General features: G+C 45.5%; 1 protein-coding gene across 21 annotated transcripts in view; it reads left to right on the forward strand.

Annotated features, from left to right (window-relative positions):
* RALGPS1 (Ral GEF with PH domain and SH3 binding motif 1) overlaps positions 1-21,586 on the forward strand; it is a 327,157-nt gene that overhangs the window by 143,208 nt on the left and 162,363 nt on the right. For 18 of the 21 annotated variants that reach the window (XR_004432328.1, XR_004432330.1, XM_033191416.1 and 15 more), the window contains 2 exons: positions 1,880-1,969; positions 4,970-5,062. The exons of 1 other annotated variant lie outside the window; for it this stretch is intronic. Coding sequence is in view for 18 of the 20 variants with exons in the window: in XM_033191416.1 (XP_033047307.1) it covers positions 1,880-1,969; positions 4,970-5,062 (183 nt within the window). In the remaining 2 variants the exon portion in view is untranslated. The remainder of the gene's footprint in view (positions 1-1,879; positions 1,970-4,969; positions 5,063-21,586) is intronic. 2 more of the 21 variants (XM_033191458.1, XM_033191501.1) reach the window with 1 other exon arrangement.

Genomic DNA, 21,586 nt, shown 5'->3' on the forward strand with positions numbered 1-21,586 from the left:
CCTCCCCACCACACACCCAATCTGGTCTTTTTCTCTCTCTCCACCCTCATCCTCATTCATGACCCCCACCCACAGTACTCCTGCAATACCAGTGCTCTCAGCCTACCCAGCCATCCCTGGTCATGGAACATATAGCCACACTTCAGTCTTCTCTTCTTTAAAGTCACCCATCTTTCAAGGCCTGTCTTCTTCAAGAAGCCTTCCTCTATCATTATTACCTCTCTCATACTTTGGTTTACTGTTTGAACTTCTTCCATGGCCATGATTACCAGCTGCCTTGTAATATAGTGATTCCTTAAGGATTCTGCCTCCTCCTTTGGTCACCTCAATTTCAGGAGGGTCTGGACTCCCAGAGCCTGGAACCCGCACACAGAAGGGGCTTCATGGAACTCTGCTGAATCGAGTTGTTGACTCAGAGTTGCCTCTGCACAATGTGTGCTGCACCTCCAGAGTCAATGCTTCCGTGTTCCATAATATGCCTTAAACATATGATTCTCTGACATGCAGGAATCTATTAAATTGTACATGTAAACTATCACACTTGAGTGTGATAATGTGGCATAAAAATGTAAGGTTTATGGGCACCCCATTTGGTATTTAGAAAAACTTTTTTCTGTACCTGGCTAGTAAATATTTGAGTCTGAACTTAATTGTGGGCAATTCCTTGGAAAAAATGATTCTGTGGAAACCCAGTCATGTCCTGGAGGCAACCACAGATGATTACACTGAGAAAACATTTCTATAATACTCCTGCTTAACATAAAAAGCACATTGTTGATTCTTGGTTTCTCTTTCTTTGCTTTCTGTTTGAAAAGTGGTGGTATTTCAATAATGATAATACATTTTATTGCAGCAGTAAGCTTGTTTTATTAGCTCTGGAATATCCTTAAGTGTATTTTTCCCTGTAAAGTTTAGGGGTTTTAGATGCCTTGCCTTCCTTTTAATTCTCCCTATGCCCCGTGCTTTGCCTGGCTCTCCACCTTTCTTTGTAGTGCTGTCATTGCACTCTTGGGCATCCGTGTTTCACATAGAACTGTTGTTACAGAAGTGAAACATAAACAGGAAGAGCTAGCCACTTCCCAGCATTTCTTGGCATGAGTCTCTTCCGTTGCATTGAGGTGCCATGTGAGTCAGCTCCACTCTGGTAGATGACTTTCCTGTTCCACCATCAGACACGGGTTCGGGCTGTTGCAGTATGTGAGAGGTCTAGCATGAATGGGTTTCTGAACCAAAGCTACCAGCATACCCTTTTTGGTGCATGCTGTCTCCAGGAAAACATGCCCTGTAACCTGCATTGCTTTATGGAACTTGGAAAGAGATTCTTCCACTTCCATATCATTTACGTTATGGGATGGGCCTCTCCTGAAAAATTAAATTTGTTAAAATTGTGCAAATATTGATGAATCCTCCTCATCTTAGGGCTGGCTGGGGATATGGACCTCACAAGTGGTCCTGCCAATGTATATGTCCGTTTGGCTACGTGTCCATCTGTCCCTCCATCCACCCATCACCCATGATCTCCCCACAACTGGGATCCTTCTGAGCAGGAATTCAGTCTGATTCATCTCAGGATTCCCAGCAGCTCTTCTCAAGACTTGTGTCATGGAGGCCCAACTCTCCCCAGATGATGAGGAAAGTGCTGCTTTCTCTTGGCCACTACAGGGTGCACTGGAGACAGGATGCTGACAACACAGCCCATTTGCAGGGTTGGGTGCTGTAGAGGAACTCTTTAACTCATGTGACCCCAGGCTATCCTCTCCCAGTTTCCTGACCTCTTGGAAATCCCGTAACAACGGTGGGCATGGGTGACATGGGTGGTCCAGCAATTAACAACTTTTCTGGTGTGTATGTGTGTATGTGTGTGTATTTGACTCTACAGGTCAGTTTTTGGGTTGTACGAGAAATTCTAACAGCACAGACTTTAAAAATAAGGGCAGAAATCCTCAGCCATTTTGTGAAAATAGCCAAGGTAAGCTTTTTATTATTATTTTTCCTTCCTTTCCCTTTTCTCTCCCACACCTCCTCCTCAAAGATATATTTCCTCAGTACTTTGGGAGCTGCTTTGCTGTGGGCCTGCTGGGCAGAGTTCAAACAGGGTGCTGTGGCTTGACTTCCCTAGGCAGAGCCAGCTGTTAGACCTGCCTGGGTGCTCACCAGCCCCCTAGCACCTTGTGTGCAAATTGGCAGCCTGCCCCCATACCCTATAATGTTGGCAGCCAGCCCTTCTCCTTACCTGGGCTTTCACAGTCTCTCCACAAGGCAGGACCCAGAGGCTGTCCCTGGAATCCATTCATTCTCCTACTTTAGATTTAGCCAGTTCTGGGGGTTGATGGATTTTAGTTAGTGTCAATGCTCAATGCTTGTGATATCATCACATCCTGCACAATATTGTCAGCAGTCAGCAGACCCCACCCACCTCCCACTGAGCTTCAGGTCTGGGCCAGATGACCCTGCAGCCCCCGATCCCCACCTCCTCCCCCCTGGCCTGATAGGTTCTGTCCTTGTTGGGCATCACCTTTTCCCTCCTCTTCCCTTATCTCTAGGAATGCTGTGCCATCCCATGGGCCTTCCTGGACCACTCATGTCCAGCAGCTCCTCCCCATACACTGGTTTCAACCACCCAGGCTTGGCTGACTCTCGGCTACAGCATTGTGCTGGGTGTTTCGCTGCTTGCTTCATGTATGCATGTGTTGTCTTCCCACCCAGGTCCTAGGAAAGCTGCCCTTTACAGAGGCCCCTTATGAGCCAGGCACCATGCTATGGTCAGCTGCTTTACTGACCTGGTCATATTCAGTGCTTATATGATTATAATTCCATTTGCAGAGGAAGGAGAGCTTAGAGAGGTGAAGTGTCCGTGCTCAGGGGCCCCCCCGGCATGGCCAGTCAGTGGCAGGGCAGGAATTGGAGTCATGCCTCTGTGCCTTCAGGGAAGCTGCTCTGCTGGCTTCATGGGCAGGTTAAGTGCATCATCTATTTATGTTAAGATCAGTGGCCACATTTACTTCCTTTTTTTTTTTTTTGAGACAGAGTCTTGCTCTGTTGCCCAGGCTGGAGTGCAGTGGCGTGATCTTGGCCTTCCGGGTTCACGCCGTTCTCCTGCCTTAGCCTCCCGAGTATCTGGAACTACAGGCGTCCGCCACTACACCCGGCTAATTTTTTGTATTTTTAGTAGAGATGGGGTTTCACCATGTTAGCCAGGATGGTCTCGATCTCCTGACCTGGTGATCCGCCTGCCTTGGCCTCCCAAAGCGCTGGGATTACAGGCGTGAGCCACTGCGCCGGCCAACGTTTACTTCCTGTGCATTCTCCTGAAGTACTTGGAACTGGTGCTGGGCTTAATGATATTTGTAGCTGTCAGTTCTGTGCTGGGCCACAAGAGAAAGTAGGATGTGGTTCCAGTCCTCCCGGGCTGTCAGTTTGGAAATATGTTTATGGGGCCCACCCATGGAATCCAAAATGATCCCTCCTTAATCTCTGCCATTTTCTGTGTGGCAGATGGTCATGCTGGCTCTGTGCCCTGGGCCTTTCCTTGTGCAAGCCCCTTCCTTTCTCTGGGCCTTGGTTTTCCCATCTATAAAATGAAAGGTGTGGGTTAGATAATTTCCATGGCCCTTTCAGCTCTAAAAAGAAGTTCTGTGACAGGCGTAGCAATGCAGATACATGGAATGAAATTCAGTTCACTTAGAGAATCTATTCTTACACACAGGAAACAGTTAGAGAATGTTACGAGATGTATGAAATGAAATAGCTCATGTGATGAGAGAGAAATTTCCAAGCAGGAATAGAGCTATGAGGACTAAGTATAAGGGCTTTTCCTTTCTTTATGCATTTCACTAGGCCCTACAATGTGCTGGGCACTGTACTGGGTACAGGAGACACGGTGGTAGATAAAACTTTGTCCCTGCTCTCAGGAAACAGCCCAGGGTGAGAGAGAGGCAAGTACAATCCAGTGTGCTACGGATACGCATGGACTTCTTTGGGGACACGGTCAGGAAATACATATTAGAGGAAGGGGCACCTGAGCTTGGAAATACTTAAGTGACAGGGGTGGGAAAAGACAAGGCTGAGACTCACATTGTACTGAGCTCCTGCCCTGGGACCAGCCACTGGTCTAGGCAGTTGATATGCACTGTCTCATGTGGCAGAAGTGCCGTGATTGCCTTCCGCACTTTAAGTATGAAGGCTCAGAAGGATTAGGTAACTTGCTGAAGGACACACAAGTAGTGGGAGCTGGGATTGGAACCAGATCTTCTGGTTTCATAGAGCCTGCCTAATAACCCAAACTTCACTGTCTCCCAAGAATGAGAAACGGCACCCCCGTCCTGTTAGCAAGTTTCCGGTAGCATAAAACCAGGAACAGAGCAGTTGCATTTTTCTGCACTTACACTCGGCTGTGTCTCATTCTGTTTCCCTCCATGGTAAGAAACTTGTCTGAGACTGAATTGAATCCAAATGTTCTCGCTAATTTGGGGTCTGGTTCAAAGGAACATGGTCAAGTGATGGGGAAGCCCGAGCATTGCCTTCCCAGCTGAGAGGGATTATGCAGATTATTGGTACCATCTTTCCTTGGCCTCTGTCTCCTTCTGGTGTTAAGATAATCATAGAAGACCCACATTGATGCTGCTGGCACAGTCGGGGTTTTAGTTTACAAAAGCCTGCTGGGACAGTATTCAGATTTGTCTAAAAAAAAGACGTAATGCACATTATCAGACCTTACCCCGTGCCACGTTTCTGTCCAGACTAGTCAGCTTATGAAATTTTGCACATGTTTTAGATGCAGACTCACCTTTTGACAATTTGAGAGAAAAAAAGCATATGGTTTCTATGAACTCCTTAGAACTATGTTTTCTACATGAGATATTTTTAAGTGTAATTGAATTTCATAAATATGACATTTGGTAACACTTGAAAATGTTTTTGTTCTGTTGTTTATAGCAGCAAAATAATCTATTCCATATCTTTTTTTCAGAAACTTCTAGAACTCAACAACCTTCATTCTCTCATGTCTGTGGTGTCAGCATTACAAAGTGCTCCCATCTTCAGACTGACAAAAACCTGGGCTGTAAGTTAATCTCCTTAAGTCTGTCTGATTTCGGCTATCATTTCATTGGTGAAGTTCTTTATTCCACAAGCCCCAGCCTTTCTCTTACTGTCTATACTTTGTCAATGACAGAGTTACTGTGAGTTGATGACAGTTCTGTAGGCATCCTCACTCCATCAGTGACCCCATCCCCATGTTGGCACCAGGGAATGATGAAGGTGCTGACGTGGCTGGGGTCAGAATCCCCCAGAATGGATCTTCTTGGACACCACCACGTCATGTGTGATGACCAGGTCAGCAGCGTGACTTCTGCCCTCCACTTGGCTGGAATTTTTCTCTGGCAGGCTCCAAACTGCCCTTGGGAAGGTCTCTGGGCTGATGGTTCGCAGCTGCCCTGGGTCACTAGCCATACCGCTAGGTTTCCCTGGAGAAACCTGTGACCCCCGTGTAGGAAAAAACGGATTTTTTTCCTAAGGCCCTGGATAATTTCAGCTCAGAGGTGGAGTCTGATAGTTACATAATTGAGTCTGTAGGAAAGTTTTTCTGCTGTAAAAATACTTTAAAAATATCTCAGACCTCTTTATCCTCCTTCTCTTGGCATAGTGCCTGACATGGGGGAAGTAATTGCTATTTCCATAGCTCATTAGCATTCACCTCCTGGCCTGCCTGATCTGGGGTCTCTCACAGCCACACAGCGCAAGCCTTTCAAGACCTGTTTATATCCCACGGAACTGACAGAAACTGTATGGAATTGTCAGATGTGCTTCTGCAACTCATTTCCGAACTTCTTTCTGCCAGTTCGTGGGGCTGGGCTCTGTTTCCTACTTGGCTGGTTCAAGGGCCTTTAAAATACTCAGGGATTATGTTGTAGGTGATCGAAAATGAGCCTTATTTCTTTAAATTGCCGTTTTCCATAGATCTAGTCCTCGCAAAGTAGAGTGAGAAGTTTTAGCCCAGTGTCAGAAAACTGGGTTTGCATTCAGATGCCATTCAGAGCATGACTTCTGTGCGACTCATTTTCTCGTATCAACTCAGGGAGGTTGCCGTAGATTCTTGGTTTTCCATCAGTGCTTCGTGGAGTCCCAGGGGTTCCTTAGAGTTGCCTTGGGTGCCACCAGGGGCTGAGATTGTGGAGAGATGCTGCCAAGCAGGCGGTTCGGGCACTATTTCCACCAGAGCAGCTCTGTTTGTATCAGTTTTATGTACTGGACTTTTGGGTGAATTTCGACTGAGCAATGGCTTTGGAGGTCGAAAGCAAGTTTGGAAGCCACCGGTCTTAGCAGTTGCTGCCAGCCCTGTGATTCCAAGTCATTCTCACCAGTAAGGCTTTTTTTTTTTCAAAAATTGCTTGGAGATTTCTTTTTAAAATGAATTTTCCATCACTTAGATGCTGTTATTGTTTCTTGGATTGCTGGGAGCTATGTGAGGACCCAGAGGGATGATTTTTGAATCTTCTCATGATGCCTAGACTTTACTGTCAATAATATTGTAACTCTCAACAATCCCTATAAGCTATACAGTTGGTGGAGGCAGAGATAGTTAGCACAGAGGGCTAGGGTGTCTAAGGGTCTTGCGCAGAGATATGGTCCACTCAGTGATAGGGCCAGGCCCATGGATGAAGCTGTGGTGTCCTCCAGGGGGTGCTGTGTACTGCCAGGACAGTGGGCAGCAGCAGGTCACAGCAGTACCCAGGACCACTCTGTTAGGCTTGACAGGCCCTGCTGAAGGTGGCTGGGTCTTCACTCCTGTTGATGGTTCTTTGCTGCAATGAAAATAAACCTCCAGGCCAGGTGCAGTGACTCACTCCTATAATCCCAGTACTTTGGGAAGCTGGTGGTGGGAGGATCACTTAAGGCCAGGAGTTTAAGACCAGCCTAGACAACATAGCAAGACCTCATCTTTGCAAAAATTCACAAAATTAGCTGGGCATGGTAGTGTGCACGGTAGTGTGCACCTGTGTCACAGCTACGCAGGAGACTGAGTCAGGAAGATCCCTTGAGCCCAGGAACTCAAGGCAGCAGTAAGTTATGATTATGCTACTACCCTCCAGCTTGGATGACAGAGTAAGACCCCATCTCTAAAAAAGAGAGAGAGATTGAGAGAGAGAGAGAGAGGAAACTTCCTTGGGGAGCCTGGAATGCAATTTGCACCCAGGACCCATTCAAAGGCATGGGCATATTCACCTAGCTCCCTTCCAGGCCATCTGGGTCATGTTCTTCCTCACACATATGCCAGGATAAAAACATGTGGCAGGCACTGCCCTAAATGCTCACTCTTTCTTTCTTTCTGTCTCTTTCTCTGTCTCTCTCTCTCTCTCTCTCTCTCTTTCTTTCTCTCTTTCTTACTTTCTCTTTCTTTATCTTTCTTTCTCTCTTTCTTTCTTTCTTTCTCTTTCTCCTTCCTTCCTTCCTTCCTTCCTTCCTTCCTTCCGTCCATCCGTCCGTCGTCTCACTCTGTCACCAAGCTGGAGTGCAGTGGCCTGAACACAGCATACTGCAGCCTCAGCCTCTTGGGCTCAAGCAGTCCTTCCACCTCAGCCTCCTGAGTAACTGGGACTACAGGCCACACCACATCCAACTAATTTTTAAGTTTTTTGTAGAGATGATGCCTTGCTATATTGCCCAGGCTGGTCTCAAACTTCTGGGCTCAAGCAGTCCTCCTGCCTCAGCCTCCCAAACTGTTAGGATTATAGATGTCAACCATTATACCTGGCCCCTAAACACTTTATGTATATTAACCATTTTGTTCTGACAGCTGCCCATTGAGATAGGCACTGTTACTATTGTCATTTATAGATGAGGAAACAGACACAGAATGGTAGAATGGTTTATGCAGGGTCCCACAGCTAAGTGGCAGGGCTAGGATCACACCTAAGCAGCCTGGCTCCAGAATCCATGCTCTTAACCACTGTACCCTACTGAACAAAAAAGACAATTCCAGCCTACCCCCGTCACCCAAAACAAGAGAGGGGTCTTATTTTTTTAATTTTTGTTTTTGTTTTCCCTTTTGTACCATAAGTATTGCATTAGGAACTTGGAAAATAAGATTGGTAGACTACTGGTACCTCCCGGGCATTTGGGTCTGTCTTGGCTGTGGCTGCTGCTGGCCTGGTACCTGGTTGCTGGCGTGCAGCAGAAAGAGCAGTCAGAGGAGGGCCTGTCAGGGAGGGGACATGCAGCCAGTGAGCCAGAGAGCTGCAGCAGGACTTTGAAGGCTGCCTTACAAACGCCTTCTGGCCACGCATTCCTTGGATTGTTTATACCATGGCTTCTGTTGCTCCTCTACTTCCCTTGGTTGGTTCCTGTCTTTGCACCTCAGTGGGCATTTAGCTGGTGGGGAAGAGGAAGATGCCAGGGAGCTAAGATTACATGTCACCAAAGAGCAGGAGACTCAGGGCAACAACATGTCCCTGTTCCTATTCTGAGAAACCTCCCTATTGTGTCCTAAGGGTGAGCCAGGGCTGTTTCTCTGGTTACAGAGAGCCACTTACCAGGGCAAAAGGTGGGTAGATGCAGCATCCTAGGAAATGAGAATGGCAACTGCCACAATATTGTGTCAGGGAGATAGGAGGTGAAACACACTGTGTGGATTACAACATGAGGTCTCCAGATCACTTGTGGGGTAGCTGCTTGTTTTTGGTGAACCCACTATTTAGCCTTTGTTTTAGATCAGACTCTTCCCTCTCACTCACGTGTTTTGTTAATCCAAGGACTACGGTTGGTTGGCATAGAGCATTTAGGAAACAGAGGGGGCCAAACTCATCATCTTTTTATTTCATCCAAATCACCCCCATCCCCAGTGGAATGGCAGACTCCGCTGTCTGTATTCTTGATGCACCTGTCTGATAACAGCACAGGGTGGAGCATGCACCGACTCTGCAGTTTTGTCTATAGGTCTGCCACCCCCTTTTGACTGCATGCCTCGTTGATGATGTTGATTTTTCTCTGTATCCTTGGTGCCCAGCCACTCTACATTTGTTGTTTGAATTGTATGTGTTGTCCTGAGTTGCATTGCATCTTTCTTTTGCTATTAATTTCTGGTATGAGATTGCCATAGAAATGTTGCCCAAAGAGAGCTGTTTCCTCTCTGCTCACTTGTCCTTTGAGTTGGAACTGGTGAGGCCTCATGTGCCACAGAGTAGAGAGGTGCAGGTGGCACTGGAGGAACCAACCATAACATCCCCAAAGGTCAGTGCTGTGATAGTTTTTGTTTTGCAGAGGAGGAAAACTGAGGTTTGAAGAGGTAGAATGACTTGTTCAAGATCCAGAGCTAGTGAGCGACAGAACCAGCATGACACAGCCTTGTCCTGCTGGAATCCACAGTCCATCTTCTTGGCGGGTGTGTTGGATGGCTTGCTAATGGTAAGAACCTGTGAGAGAATCAGGCTGGGCACAGGGCAGGGACAAATAGACACACTGCTTTGGAAATGGGGCTAGAGAAATGCAGCTAGCACACAGGGCCCGGGGACAGGGCAGGCCAGCTCTCTGTGCCGTCCCTGTGGGTTGCACTGAAAGCCTGAATATCTGGGAAACCTGGTGGAAGGGAGTTACAGGTGTGGCAGGATACCTGTTACTTGGCCACATCGTGGATGACCTGCAGAGAATTGGTCATGAAGCTAGGGCAGGACGTCCTGTTGGCCTCTCCATGGGTGGCTGCTAAGTGCTAGCTGCTGGGTGAGCTAGACAGGACAGACTGACACTGAACATAGGCCTGTACACAGTAGGCCCTTAATAAATGCTGTCTGCGTACACAAACAGGAAGGCTACCATAGCTGGCCTGGAAAAATGCAGATGGGGAATGATTTACCCCAGCACTGCGATGACTTTGGAATATTGGCTCCCTTAGAACCATGAAACCTGAGCAGGAAGGTGTAGCAGCCAATTCTGATTTCCTGAGTACACATCACCGTGTGGCTCTTATTCATTCTGCAAATCAAACATTTCTCAAATGTCAGGTTCTGAAGCCGTAGTCAAGGCCCCTGTCCTCGTGGGCTTTCATGTTACTCAGGGAGAATAAACATGTGCCTAGTCTGGCTGGTACAAGAAGTGATCAATAAATGTTTATTGAATACATGAAGTGATCAGCAGGGAGCTGTCAAATTGGAAGAAAAGCGATGCAGAATACATGACAGAGAATGACCGAGTATCTGCTTTAGTGTGGCATTAGGGAGGGCCTCACTTCCCTAACGTCATGCTGAAGTACAGGCGTAACGTACATTCAGCCATGTACTTTCAGTCAAGGCCTGAATGACAAAAAGGAACCAGTCATGCCAAGATGAGGGGATGAGCATCCCAGACAGAGGAGATGGCTGGTGCAGAGCCCTGCACAGGAATCAGCTTAATGTGAACAAGGAACTCAGAGGTCAGTGTGGCCAGAGCTCAGCGTGCCAGGAGGAGATGGATGTACGAGGCAGTGGCTGGGCAGCGGGGCCAATCATGTTGGGCTGAAAGCCTGGGAGAGGAGTTAGGTTCTGTTCCAAGTGCAGTGAAGGATTTCAAACAGGAGACGGACACAATCTGGCTTCCAGTTGCTCTTTGGTTTTTGTGTTTTTAATTACTGTTGCTACTGTGAAAAACAAATTGTGTGGGGGATGGGGACCAAGAGTGGAAACTGGGGGCCTACTCAGGAGGTTAGGGCAGAATTCAGGAGCAAGGGGATGTTGGCAGGATCAGGGTGTGGCTGGGGATATTAGAACAGCAGGCTGATGCTGGATATACTGGGGAGAGCTGACAGGTTATGTGCTGGATGAGATGTCGAGATGGAGAAGAGAAGGAGGGGTGAGTCCTAGGTTTTGGGCTTGAGCAACTGAGAAGCTGATGAAACTTTTTCTTTGATTAGAGTGATCTCAAGAGGAGACTGACTGTTTTGTGAGTGATCTAGGGGTATGGAATTCCTAGAGTATGGATGAGTCACTCATTACAGTAATTACAGTCAGGTGCTAGACACACCATGTGTGCGCATGTGCGTAAACACACACACCACATGTGTGCACACATATGTACATGCTCTTCTTGCTCTGTGCATGTTCCCAGAGTGATTCACTCTTTCCTACTGAATTGATCCAAAGAGTTTGACTCATTTGCTGCAGCATTGTGAAAACTGAAGTTCTTGAAAGGCAGGTCAGGAGGCCTGGTCTGGAGGGTGGTGACCTGGGAGGGGAACGATCCTGGGAATGGGGCTCTCAGTCCTAGATATCTGGGGACACAGTCATTGAGCTGTGCAATTCAGAGAATCGCTTCTTGTACTAAGAGAACTAAGGCCACTTGGCAAATATCACAGGACAGCAGATGTGTGACATTCACATACTTTGGAATTCAAAGTCCTTCATCCAGGAAGTGCCCTTTGCCCCACTTTGTCTGATGCAGTGCCTCAGTGGTAGCCACCCTCTGATGTTGTTGAGAAGGTGGTGATAGGCCTGAGCTGCTTTTTGGAGGCATTTCTGAGCATTTGATCAGGTGGGAGGTGAGTCAGGTGAGGCGATAAGGAGATGGATGCAGACATTTGCATGAAATCAACATTTGCAGCCTTCACTCGCACATCCTCATCATTCCTCATAGTCTGGCTTGGAACTGCTTCTCAGAAGTTCTCAGTCAGATCTGCTGACATTTGCACCCTCATCTTCCTTGACATTGCTACAACATTGGACACTGTTCATAACTCCCATCTTGAAAAATCTCTTTTCCCTTGGCTTAATTTTCTTCCTCTTGACTCCTTTTGTTTCTATGGATGTGGATCTTCTGCAAGGCGGTGACCTCTCCACCTTCCCTGATCCATTTGCTATCCCTTGGTGGTCTCATCCACTTGGGGAGCTTCAAGTGTCACCTGCTGTACCCCAGTGATGGCTGGCTTTTCAGTTACAGCCCTGATCTCTCTCCTGTACCCTAGAACCCTGTTCTAGCTGTCTGCTGTATAGAGCCCTCTGCTTGCATGTTCCTTTGACAGCTCGCACTTGGCATGTCTGAAATCAAACTTTGGTTTCCAGGAAGATGATGGTGAGTGCCAGAAGACTCTCTTAACAGACTGTGTTTTAGGCTCTTAGGCAATATGGTAGACTGAGAAATAAGCCTCTCCCTCCCAGTCTCCTGCTTCAAACACACAAACACAAATTCTGGATAAAATACAACCAAATTAAAAAACCAACAAGCAAAGCTAAATTAGAAGCCAAGAAAGGGAAGTCACCATGTGTTAAAAATAAAGTGCTCTCAGAGTCAAAACAGTGAGCAGAGTTCAGAGAAACTGCTGTGTATAAGCCTTTGCAGCTGGGAGCTAAGGTTGTAATGCCTGCACAGAGAGGAGAGTCCGGCTGCACACACATGGGGGGCTGGAATTCAGCTACCCATAGAAATCAGAGAGACACGTCAGGTATTGCTGCATCAAAAAGTCCCTCTCCAGCCTAGGAGAGCCCCAAGGGAGCATGAGTGGAAAAACTCATCTGTGAGAAATTGTCACCCCAGCCTGTACCTTATGCAGCGAAGGGATCTGAATACATATTACATATGATCTGCATTGGTGTGGGAACCTCAGACCAAGAAATGAGGGGCATGGAGATTGAGAGCATGGCCTCTTAAATCAGACACCTGAGTTGAGCCCTGGGCCTACCTCTTACAGTGAGGATTAAATGAGTAAATACATGAAAAAATGTTTAGAACTATGCCTGGCTCATATTGAGGGTTTGGTAAGTATTACCTATTGTTGTTGTTATTATTTTTGACTCGACTATTCTCGAATGGATTGGCAGAGGCTTCCATCCTTGTATGACAGGCCCTTTTACTTATGGCCTGAACTGTCATCCTCTTTCAGCTCATTGCTTCGGGACTTGCGCTCTCTGGGCCACCCTCACACCGCTACTGGAGCGATCTCTCCAAACATGGTTTCAAGGTTTTCCCATCCCTGGTTAAAGATAGTTTTTAGTGTTCTCCCTCAACCCCTCATCCACCTTGCTAGGATGGGGGCTCTGTGCCATCACTCCTCCAGAGCGGCATTGTGCTCAGATACAACCATTCCGATGCCAGTTTTTCTTTTTGATCTGCCATTTGAGCATTTATTTCACCTTCAGTTTTATGAGAATGAATATTTTGTCAGCCAGTTTTTAGCCATCATGTGGACTTCCAACACTGTATTTCAGTGATGCCTCTGAGTGAAGGAGAGAGACTGAGCTAGAATGAGAGAGAATTGGTCTGTCTTCATCAGTGTTTCTGAGAGAAACTTGCATCTGGGGATGTGGCACATGATGTAAGCTAGTGGGTGCTGAGTGTCTTGCAGAGTGCTGAGGACATAATAGAGGCATTTCGACATTGGCAACAAACACCAAAAGATTTCATACCTACTTCCTGACCCTAAAAAACAAACCATAAACCTTTCAGCTGTGGCCAGCGGTGCATCTGCTACCACCAGCAACACAGCAACTCAGAGCTCCAAGTCATGTGTGCAAGAGATGCGAGAGCTGGCCTGAGGAATTTTCTGTTAAAACATGGCCATAGTCAACTCATTCTTTTCCATTCACTGTTCATGCTTAGCAGTTTGTGATTGTTCCCTTGTTTGCAAGTTGAGCTGAAGTATCTGGAAAAGTAGAATAAGCAGTCAAAATGGTGTTCACATGTCTATGGCATCCAAATGCCCAAGTCAAAACCACACGTTGTGAAAAGGAGAGTTTCCATCTCTCCCCTGTCTCTTCTAGTCTTATTGCAAAGCAACACTTGCCTCCACTTCAGCCAAACTGCTGTTTCCTTAAACAACCCTTGTGTGTCCACCTCCAGGCCCGCACTGATGCCTTTTGTGGCCTCGGGGCCTCTCCAGACCCATCTGTGCTTGTTGAAATCCCTCTAGACTTGTTTTCAGGACTCTCTTCCTGCAGTTCCTTCTTTGGGTGATAGGGTTTGTTCTTCCCCTAGAGAACCCTCTCCTATGTAGTGTTTCTGATCCTTCCTTGCTAAGCCAGGTTGAACAAATGAGATGTGTATTTGGTACCTGACTCTCTGCCCACCGCCAGACCAGATCTGGACCCTGAATGGGCCCTCGGCAACCATATGTTAGGGGATCAAACTCAACCTGCCGGCTCTCTATTCTTGGGTATTTGTGGTAATATCAGGATTATGTATGTGTGTGTATATATGCATGTGATTGGATACATGTGTATATGTGTGCATGTAACTGTTTAAGGATGATTTTTTAAAAAGATAAAATCATGACTCATACAAATATAAGATGAATACTTGTCAAAGATTTTATTTAACTCATTGATTAAGGAGAGAACCAGTAAGATATTACAACCATATCAAAAGAGAAGCTAGAGTACTGCACTTTTATAATCAGGTAAGGAAGGCTAAAATCACTTTAAAAATTGGTATGAGGCCGGGCGCGGTGGCTCAAGCCTGTAATCCCAGCACTTTGGGAGGCTGAGGCGGGCGGATCACGAGGTCAGGAGATCGAGACCATCCTGGCTAACATGGTGAAACCCCGTCTCTACTAAAAAATACAAAAAACTAGCCGGGCGAGGTGGCAGGCACCTATAGTCCCAGCTATTCGGGAGGCTGAGGCAGGAGAATGGCGTAAACCCAGGAGGCAGAGCTTGCAGTGAGCCGAGATCTGGCCACTGCACTCCGGCCTGGGCGACAGAGCAAGACTCCGTCTCAAAAAAAAAAAAAAAAATTGGTATGAAATTAATCACTATTCCGAAGGTGATAATCAGTAGCATTCTATGAGGCATTATTTGCCTTCTGTAGACAGGAATTATTTATATTACTACATTTTCTACAAATTAACTTCTGTCTGTACAGGGTTTAAAATAGCTTTAGTCAAAGATAAACATGGACAGCTAGCCAGGATACCACTAAATTTCAGTTACAATTTTTCCTTGTGTTACATACAGTAGTCTCTATTGCATCTAATACTTTATATTAGGTGTATGACATTGTAGTCTTTTATTTTTCAGAAATGGGCATGTTGTATCTAAAGAAGTAAAAAATTATTTTAAAAATTCCAGTTCGTTTCCTTACTGATTCCATACTTAGTCTGCTGAATCCATTGGTCCATAGATTATCCACAACACTAAAAATTCTTTCCGTATCAACAGTAGACACTGGAATTGAGATGGAATTTTAAGCCAATTTTAACATATTTGGAGCAGCAGGCTCTTTGCTAAAAAATATTTCCATGTATCAAGAAATATTCTCTCGAGGCAAGGGAGCAAGACACCGAAGTCCTGATAAAGAAAATTTGGAGAAATTTTTTTCTCCTCCATGGAGACAACTTCCAGATTTGAACTGCTTTACTAGAAAGGGGAACGGTGGTTTGTGATCAGTCAAATACAAGTGCCACATACAAGGTACTCAGAGCATGACGGGAAATTCCAGAAGCCATCCACTTCTTCAGGTATTTCTCCAAGATTTGTGATCTTCCTGGCTTTTGACCTCATGGTTTGTGAGTCCCATTTATCCTTTGCACCATGAAAATGATTCAAAATTAATAAGGAGGGACTTTGTTTTTACCTTGTAAATTAATTCATTTTGCATATGTGGTTATAGCCCCTTTCTCAGTCCTATGTTGTATATTTTTGCTTTTTAATATACATTTTACCTATTTTATTGATATTTTATAAAAATTAGCTCTTAGGTTTAGTAATCATTTCTATAGGTTTGATGTTTAGCTTTTTTTAGTTCGATGTTTTGTTTTTTAACATGCCAATTTCTACTTTTACCCATTGATTTCTTTCTCCCATTTTCCCACTATTTTCTTAGCTTGTTGAGTTGAATATTTAGTTCATTTATATTAGTTCTTGTTTAATAACAAATGAATTTAAAGCCACAAAGTTTCCTCCTAATGTGCTTTTGGCCTCATCACACAGTTTAATGTACAGTATTCTAATTATGTATGGCTTGTAAATAGTCCATTATCTTGGCTTTTATTTGGTCTTTTGCCTAAGAATTATTTGAATATTCAAAATTTTCCAAGTAATTGGATTTTTCAGTTGTTGTTATTTTTCTCATGATTCTTTTATGTAGCAAATATTTTGGCAGCATTTCCTCTGTGTCAGGAATCATACCAGATACAGGGATCAGTAGAGTGGATGTAGCCAGCATGGCCACCCTCCTCATGGAGTCCATAATTTGTGGAGGGAGACACAAATGTAATCATATAGTCAAGCACAATCATGATCAATATTATGGAAGAAAATCTCAGGGTGCTCCAAGACTTCTAAACTTTACTAGAAGTGAAGTTATACTTAGTGAAATTTTCCTTAACCTTACTTCCTTATCTCTTTTCTTGAACAAGAATGATTTTAGTATCTGTTTGACTCTGGGTAAGCAGACAATTTACTTTCTCGTATGTAGTTCTGATGGTTTCTTCCTGAGGCTTCCCATAAACTCTAAAATCTAAGGGACCCTCAAATTCAGATGAGGTTTGCAGTTTATGGTTCTTGTAATGAAAGCTTAAAACATGTGAGTAAATGCTGTTATTTTCTGAGCAAACAAACCCTATATTTAAAAAACTAAACCTAAAAAAGTTATCAGCATTACATGCACATGAATTTTAAAAATCACTAAGTACTGAGAGATTTAGTGAAACAACTAACACTCATCACTCATCTCTCCACACCCCAGTTATTCCCCAGAGGCAACCACTTTCAGTTTAAGTGGCTTCTTCTAGTAGTTTCGGCCATATATTTACCAATGTGCTTTTGCCACAGTTTCTTGACCCATTTGCTTTAGACAGCATCTGGTGACTTCTTTGTATGCTAGATGTTTGTTTAGTTTTCCTGAACCACCTTCCCTTGTTCCTCAAACACATTCATCATTATAGCGAAATCACTTTTGTTAAATGAATATTTGGTGTTTTAATGATTAGGAATAAGTATGCCTCACTATATAGTCAAGTAGTAAACTATGAATAATATGCCCTTCCTTGAATATTTTGTCATTTCCCTGGATTGATTTATTTTGTTTTTTTTGTTTTGTTTTGTTTTTGTTTTTGTTTGGTTTGGTTTGTTTGTTTTTGTTTTGGGTCTTTCTGTTGCCCAGGCTGGAGTGTGATAGCTCATAGCTTACTGCGACCTTGAACTCCTGGGCTCAAGCAATCCTCCTGCCACAGCCTCCCAAATAGCTGGGACTACAAGTGTGCACCACCATGCCCAGCTAATTTTTTTTTTTTTTTTTTTTTGAGACGGAGTCTCACTCTGTTGCCTAGACTAGAGTGCAGTGGCGCAACCTCGGCTCACTGCAACCTCCGCCTCCCGGGTTCGAGTGATTCTCCCGCCTCAGCCTCCAGAGTAGCCAGGACTACAGGCACCCGCCACCATACCCGGCTAATCTTTGTATTGTTAGTAGAGACAGGGTTTCAAGATGTTGGTCAGGCTGGTCTCAAACTCCTGACCTCATGATCCGCCCGCCTCGGCCTCCCAAATTGCTGGGATTACAGGCGTGAACCACCATGCCCGGCCTTAAAATTTTTTTGTAGAGATGGTATCTTGCTCTGTTGCCCAGGCTGGTGTCAAACTCCTGGCCTCCCAAAGTAGTGAAATTACAGGTGTGAGCTACCATGCCCTACCCATTTTTCTGGAATTTCTAATTGCCTTAAAAAACTTTTTCTTATCCTATCTACCAGATATCTAAGTAATCCTAAAATAATTTTATTTTTTTATTACATATAATAAATATGTCTATCCCCTCCCCTCCTTGTGCCATCATGTCAGGTTTTTAATCAAGCCACTTTTTCTCTGGAGACATCTCTTCTAGGGCTGATCCAATGTGGACCATTTGTTCTTAAGGCCTGCTATTCATTGGTCATCCCGTATCTCCCTTTCCTACTCCTGGATTGGATCCACAATTTCCTGTTTCCCGTGTCTTACTAATTCCTGGCTTATTCCTGCATTTTTCTAGAGGAAATTCTCAGTTTTCAAATACATCATGGGAAATACATGTTTAGGGTTTTTTGATGTCTTCTAGTGACCTATGCACTATTCTTGAGAAAGCTGATGCTGTCTGAGTCTCTTTTGTAGGCACAGAAGGGAGCAGATGAGTAAAATTAACTAGATTGAGCCCTTCTGAATGTCTGTGAGTATGTGGGGCAAGTTGGGGATGAGGCATAGAAGATAGGCTGATCACCTCTGAGGTGCTGTCCATATAGGCACTTGACAGGCTGGGCAGGTAGGCTGGGCATGGCAAGGAACATGGGCAGTCCCTCAGCTGAGACTGGAGAACCAGTTACCTGAGCCCTGGGAGCGAGCTTGGCCCAGCCACAGTGTGTGTGAGGAGGACATCCAGATTTGTTTAATGGCTGCCATTGCCAAAGAAGTAAGGGGTTCTATGTTGCATTAATAAAGAATGACCTCCTGAGTAAGGGAAATGAGTGGTCTGCTTAACAATGGAGCAGTTCTTGGCCGGTCATGTGGCTCATGCCTGTAATCCCAACACTTTGGGAGGCCAAGGCGGGGTGGATCAGCTGAGGTCGGGAGTTTGAGACTAGCCTGGCCAACATGGTGAAACCCGGTCACTACTAAAAATACAAAAATTGGCCAGGCGCGGTGGCTCAAGCCTATAATCCCAGCACTTTGGGAGGCCGAGACAGGCGGATCACGAGGTCAGGAGATCGAGACCATCCTGGCTAACACGAAATGAAACCCCGTCTCTACTAAAAAATACAAAAAAACTAGCCGGGCGAGGTGGCGGGCATCTGTAGTCCCAGCTGCTCGGGAGGCTGAGGCAGGAGAATGGCATAAACCCGGGAGGCGGAGCTTGCAGTGAGCTGAGATCCGATCACTGCACTCTAGCCTGGGTGACAGAGCGAGACTCCGTCTCAAAAAAAAAAAAAAAACCAACAAAAATTAGGTGGGCGTGCTGGCACATGCCTGTAATCCTAGCTACTTGGGAGGCTGAGGCAGAATAATCGCTTGACCCCAGGAGTCAGGGGCTACAGTGAGCTGAGATTGTACCACTCCACTGCAGCCTGGGAGACAGAGGGAGACTCTGTCTCCACAAAAACAAAACCAAACCACAGTGGAGCTGTTTTCCAGTAGGTATCTGGTTCTGGTCTGAGTATATATTGTTCGTTGACAAATCTCTCATCCTTAAGTGTTCATTTCAAATGCTGCCTCTCTATATAGCTTTCCTTGACACTTCCTTTTCCCATAATTCATTTGTAATAATAATTATTATTTTAGAGACAGGATCTTGCTCTGTCACCCAGGCTGGAGTACAGTGATGCAATCAAGACTCACTATAGAAAGACTCACTAGCCTCAACCTCCTGGACTTAAGCAATCTTCCTGCCTCAGTCTCCCAAGTAGCTCATTTATTTTTTGTCTGTGTTATCAGTCTCTGTTTACTTACCACATTGCTGTACTATATCTCTCTCCTCTGTTGAATCAAGTTCCCCGAAGATATTTGGAAAAGTTAATACTTGTGATTATGAACTGGAAATGGAGGTAAAAGTCCTTGCTCCATTTTTACCACTGGGCTTTGTGAAGATTAGATGAATTATACATTACAGTGTTTTACAAACAGCAAGTAGAAGATGGTGTTTTTCCCTGTCCATTTTAGCAAACCAGTTAAGCAGCCATTGTCCTGAGCATCTGTGTAGCATCCCCACACTGATATGTCCTGAGTTCCCCAGTGGGAAAAGAAAAGTTCACTTTTATCCTTCAGCTTCTTCAGCATCAGAACCTTCCTTTCAGCATATTCTTCTGCCTCTCCTTACCGAAGTTCGTAAGCTACCACTGCTCCAGTGCAAGTGGGCTGTCTCATGGCTGCATCCTCTGTGGCCCCAGAGGCTGAAGATGAAGGAACCAGGCAGGGCCTTCCCAAAGCAGCCCAGGGCTCCCTAATGCACCAGACATGGCCTGAGTTTGGGAATTGCAGACCCAGGTCTCAGGAACTGCACGGCTTCCCCAGGTGCTAGGCAGTTATTGTCCCACTCCTCTCCATTGCACGACGGGGCTTTTGAACACTGGCCTACGTCAGTCTGATGAACATGGTGGGTCTCTTGTTCTCGGTCCTTGCACAGACCATCGAGGTCTGAACACCTTGGTCAAAGGGACTCCAACCCTGGGGCTTCTGTTTATTCATCCTCTTGGGCTTAGCCATTGACCTCCAATCCCAGAAGCACTGGGCCCTAGCAGCTAGACTCAGGGATGCTGCCAGCATCAGCCTCATACTTCGCTTCAGCCACCCCTCCCCCAGCTCCTCCTTTTAAGCCTGGCCTTTCTGCCTAGACTTCTTTCCTTAAAGCCGTGTTCAGTAAGCCATGTTGCCATTTTCTGGCACTGGGCCTTGACTTGGGACTTTCAGGTTGACCACAGCCTGAGTCCTTAGCATAAAGTCTTGAAAGCCAGGAGTTCTGGTTTCTGTTCCTTTCTTTTGAGAAGGCTTCAAATGCACATTGAGCCACTGTTTCCTTGGTGGCCAGCTTTACATACCAGAGATCTCAGTCACAAAGGGTTTTGCTTCTCTAACCTCTGACTCTGGATACCTGTTCATTCTGTATTTGCTTAACTAAGTTGCCACTTCGATAACTGCATAGAGAAAAGAAGGTTGTTGTTTTTTGATTAAAATTACCACATCCAGTGTAAATATGACACAGTTGGCTGTGGGGGATCTGGAGGATGTAGCCTGGATTCAAGCGATGGCTTGGCTTTGTGTACATCGGCATGTGAATTGTGTGGAACTTACTAGGACTTTTAGCCGTGGAGATGGTGAGGAGAGCAAATAGCTGTGGATGCAGGGAAAGAGACCTGGTATAGCTGTGAAATAAGTCTTCAGGTGACCCTGAGCAGTTTGCTTTTCTACTTTAGCACCTTGCTGTTGTAGGCTCTCTGCACCCACAAGTTGCTGTTATTTGGGGGATTCTGACATCATGTAGAACAGTGGGCCAGGGAGCTTTGGGGGGTAGCTTCCAAGTGTGAGATTCTGTGAGGATGACAAGATTGAAGCTTTCCATCTCTGTGATACAGGGAAGGCAAACCCTAAAATTGGTGCTTAGCCCTGAAGGGTTCTTGGCTTTGCCCAGGAGAGAATTTAAGGGCGAGCTCGTGGTGTTAGACAACAGCTTTTATTGAAGTGGCAGTGTACAGCAGCAGCAGCAGCAGAGATATTGCTCCTTGCGGTATGGGGCTTACCCCATAGGCAGTGTGCCCAGAGTAGCAGCTCAGAGGCAGGTCATATTTATATGTGCTTTTAATTACATGCAAATCAAGGTGCAGATTATGCAGAAATTTCTAGAAAAACTTTCAGGCCATTGCCATGGAAAGGGGTGGTAACATCCAGGTGTTGCTATGGTGATGGTAAACTGACATGGCACACTGGTGGGCGTATCTCATAGAAAACTGCTTCTGCCTCGTCCCTGTTTTAGCTAGTCCTCAATTTGGTCCAGTGTCCAAGCCCCACCTCTGGAGTCGAGTCCTGCCTCCTACCTCATATGCATGAAACAGCCTTTTAAAATCCTTGGTTCTGTCCAGGATTTGACACACCATAGATGTGCCACTTAGGATTTTCCCTTTTAGCATTCATCCACAGTTATCCACTCTTTAGCTTCTTCTGGTTTATTTATTTTGCTA

Source organism: Trachypithecus francoisi, unplaced genomic scaffold, assembly GCF_009764315.1.
Source record: "Trachypithecus francoisi isolate TF-2019V2 unplaced genomic scaffold, Tfra_2.0 Contig01585, whole genome shotgun sequence".
NCBI classification, from domain to species: Eukaryota; Metazoa; Chordata; class Mammalia; order Primates; family Cercopithecidae; genus Trachypithecus; species Trachypithecus francoisi.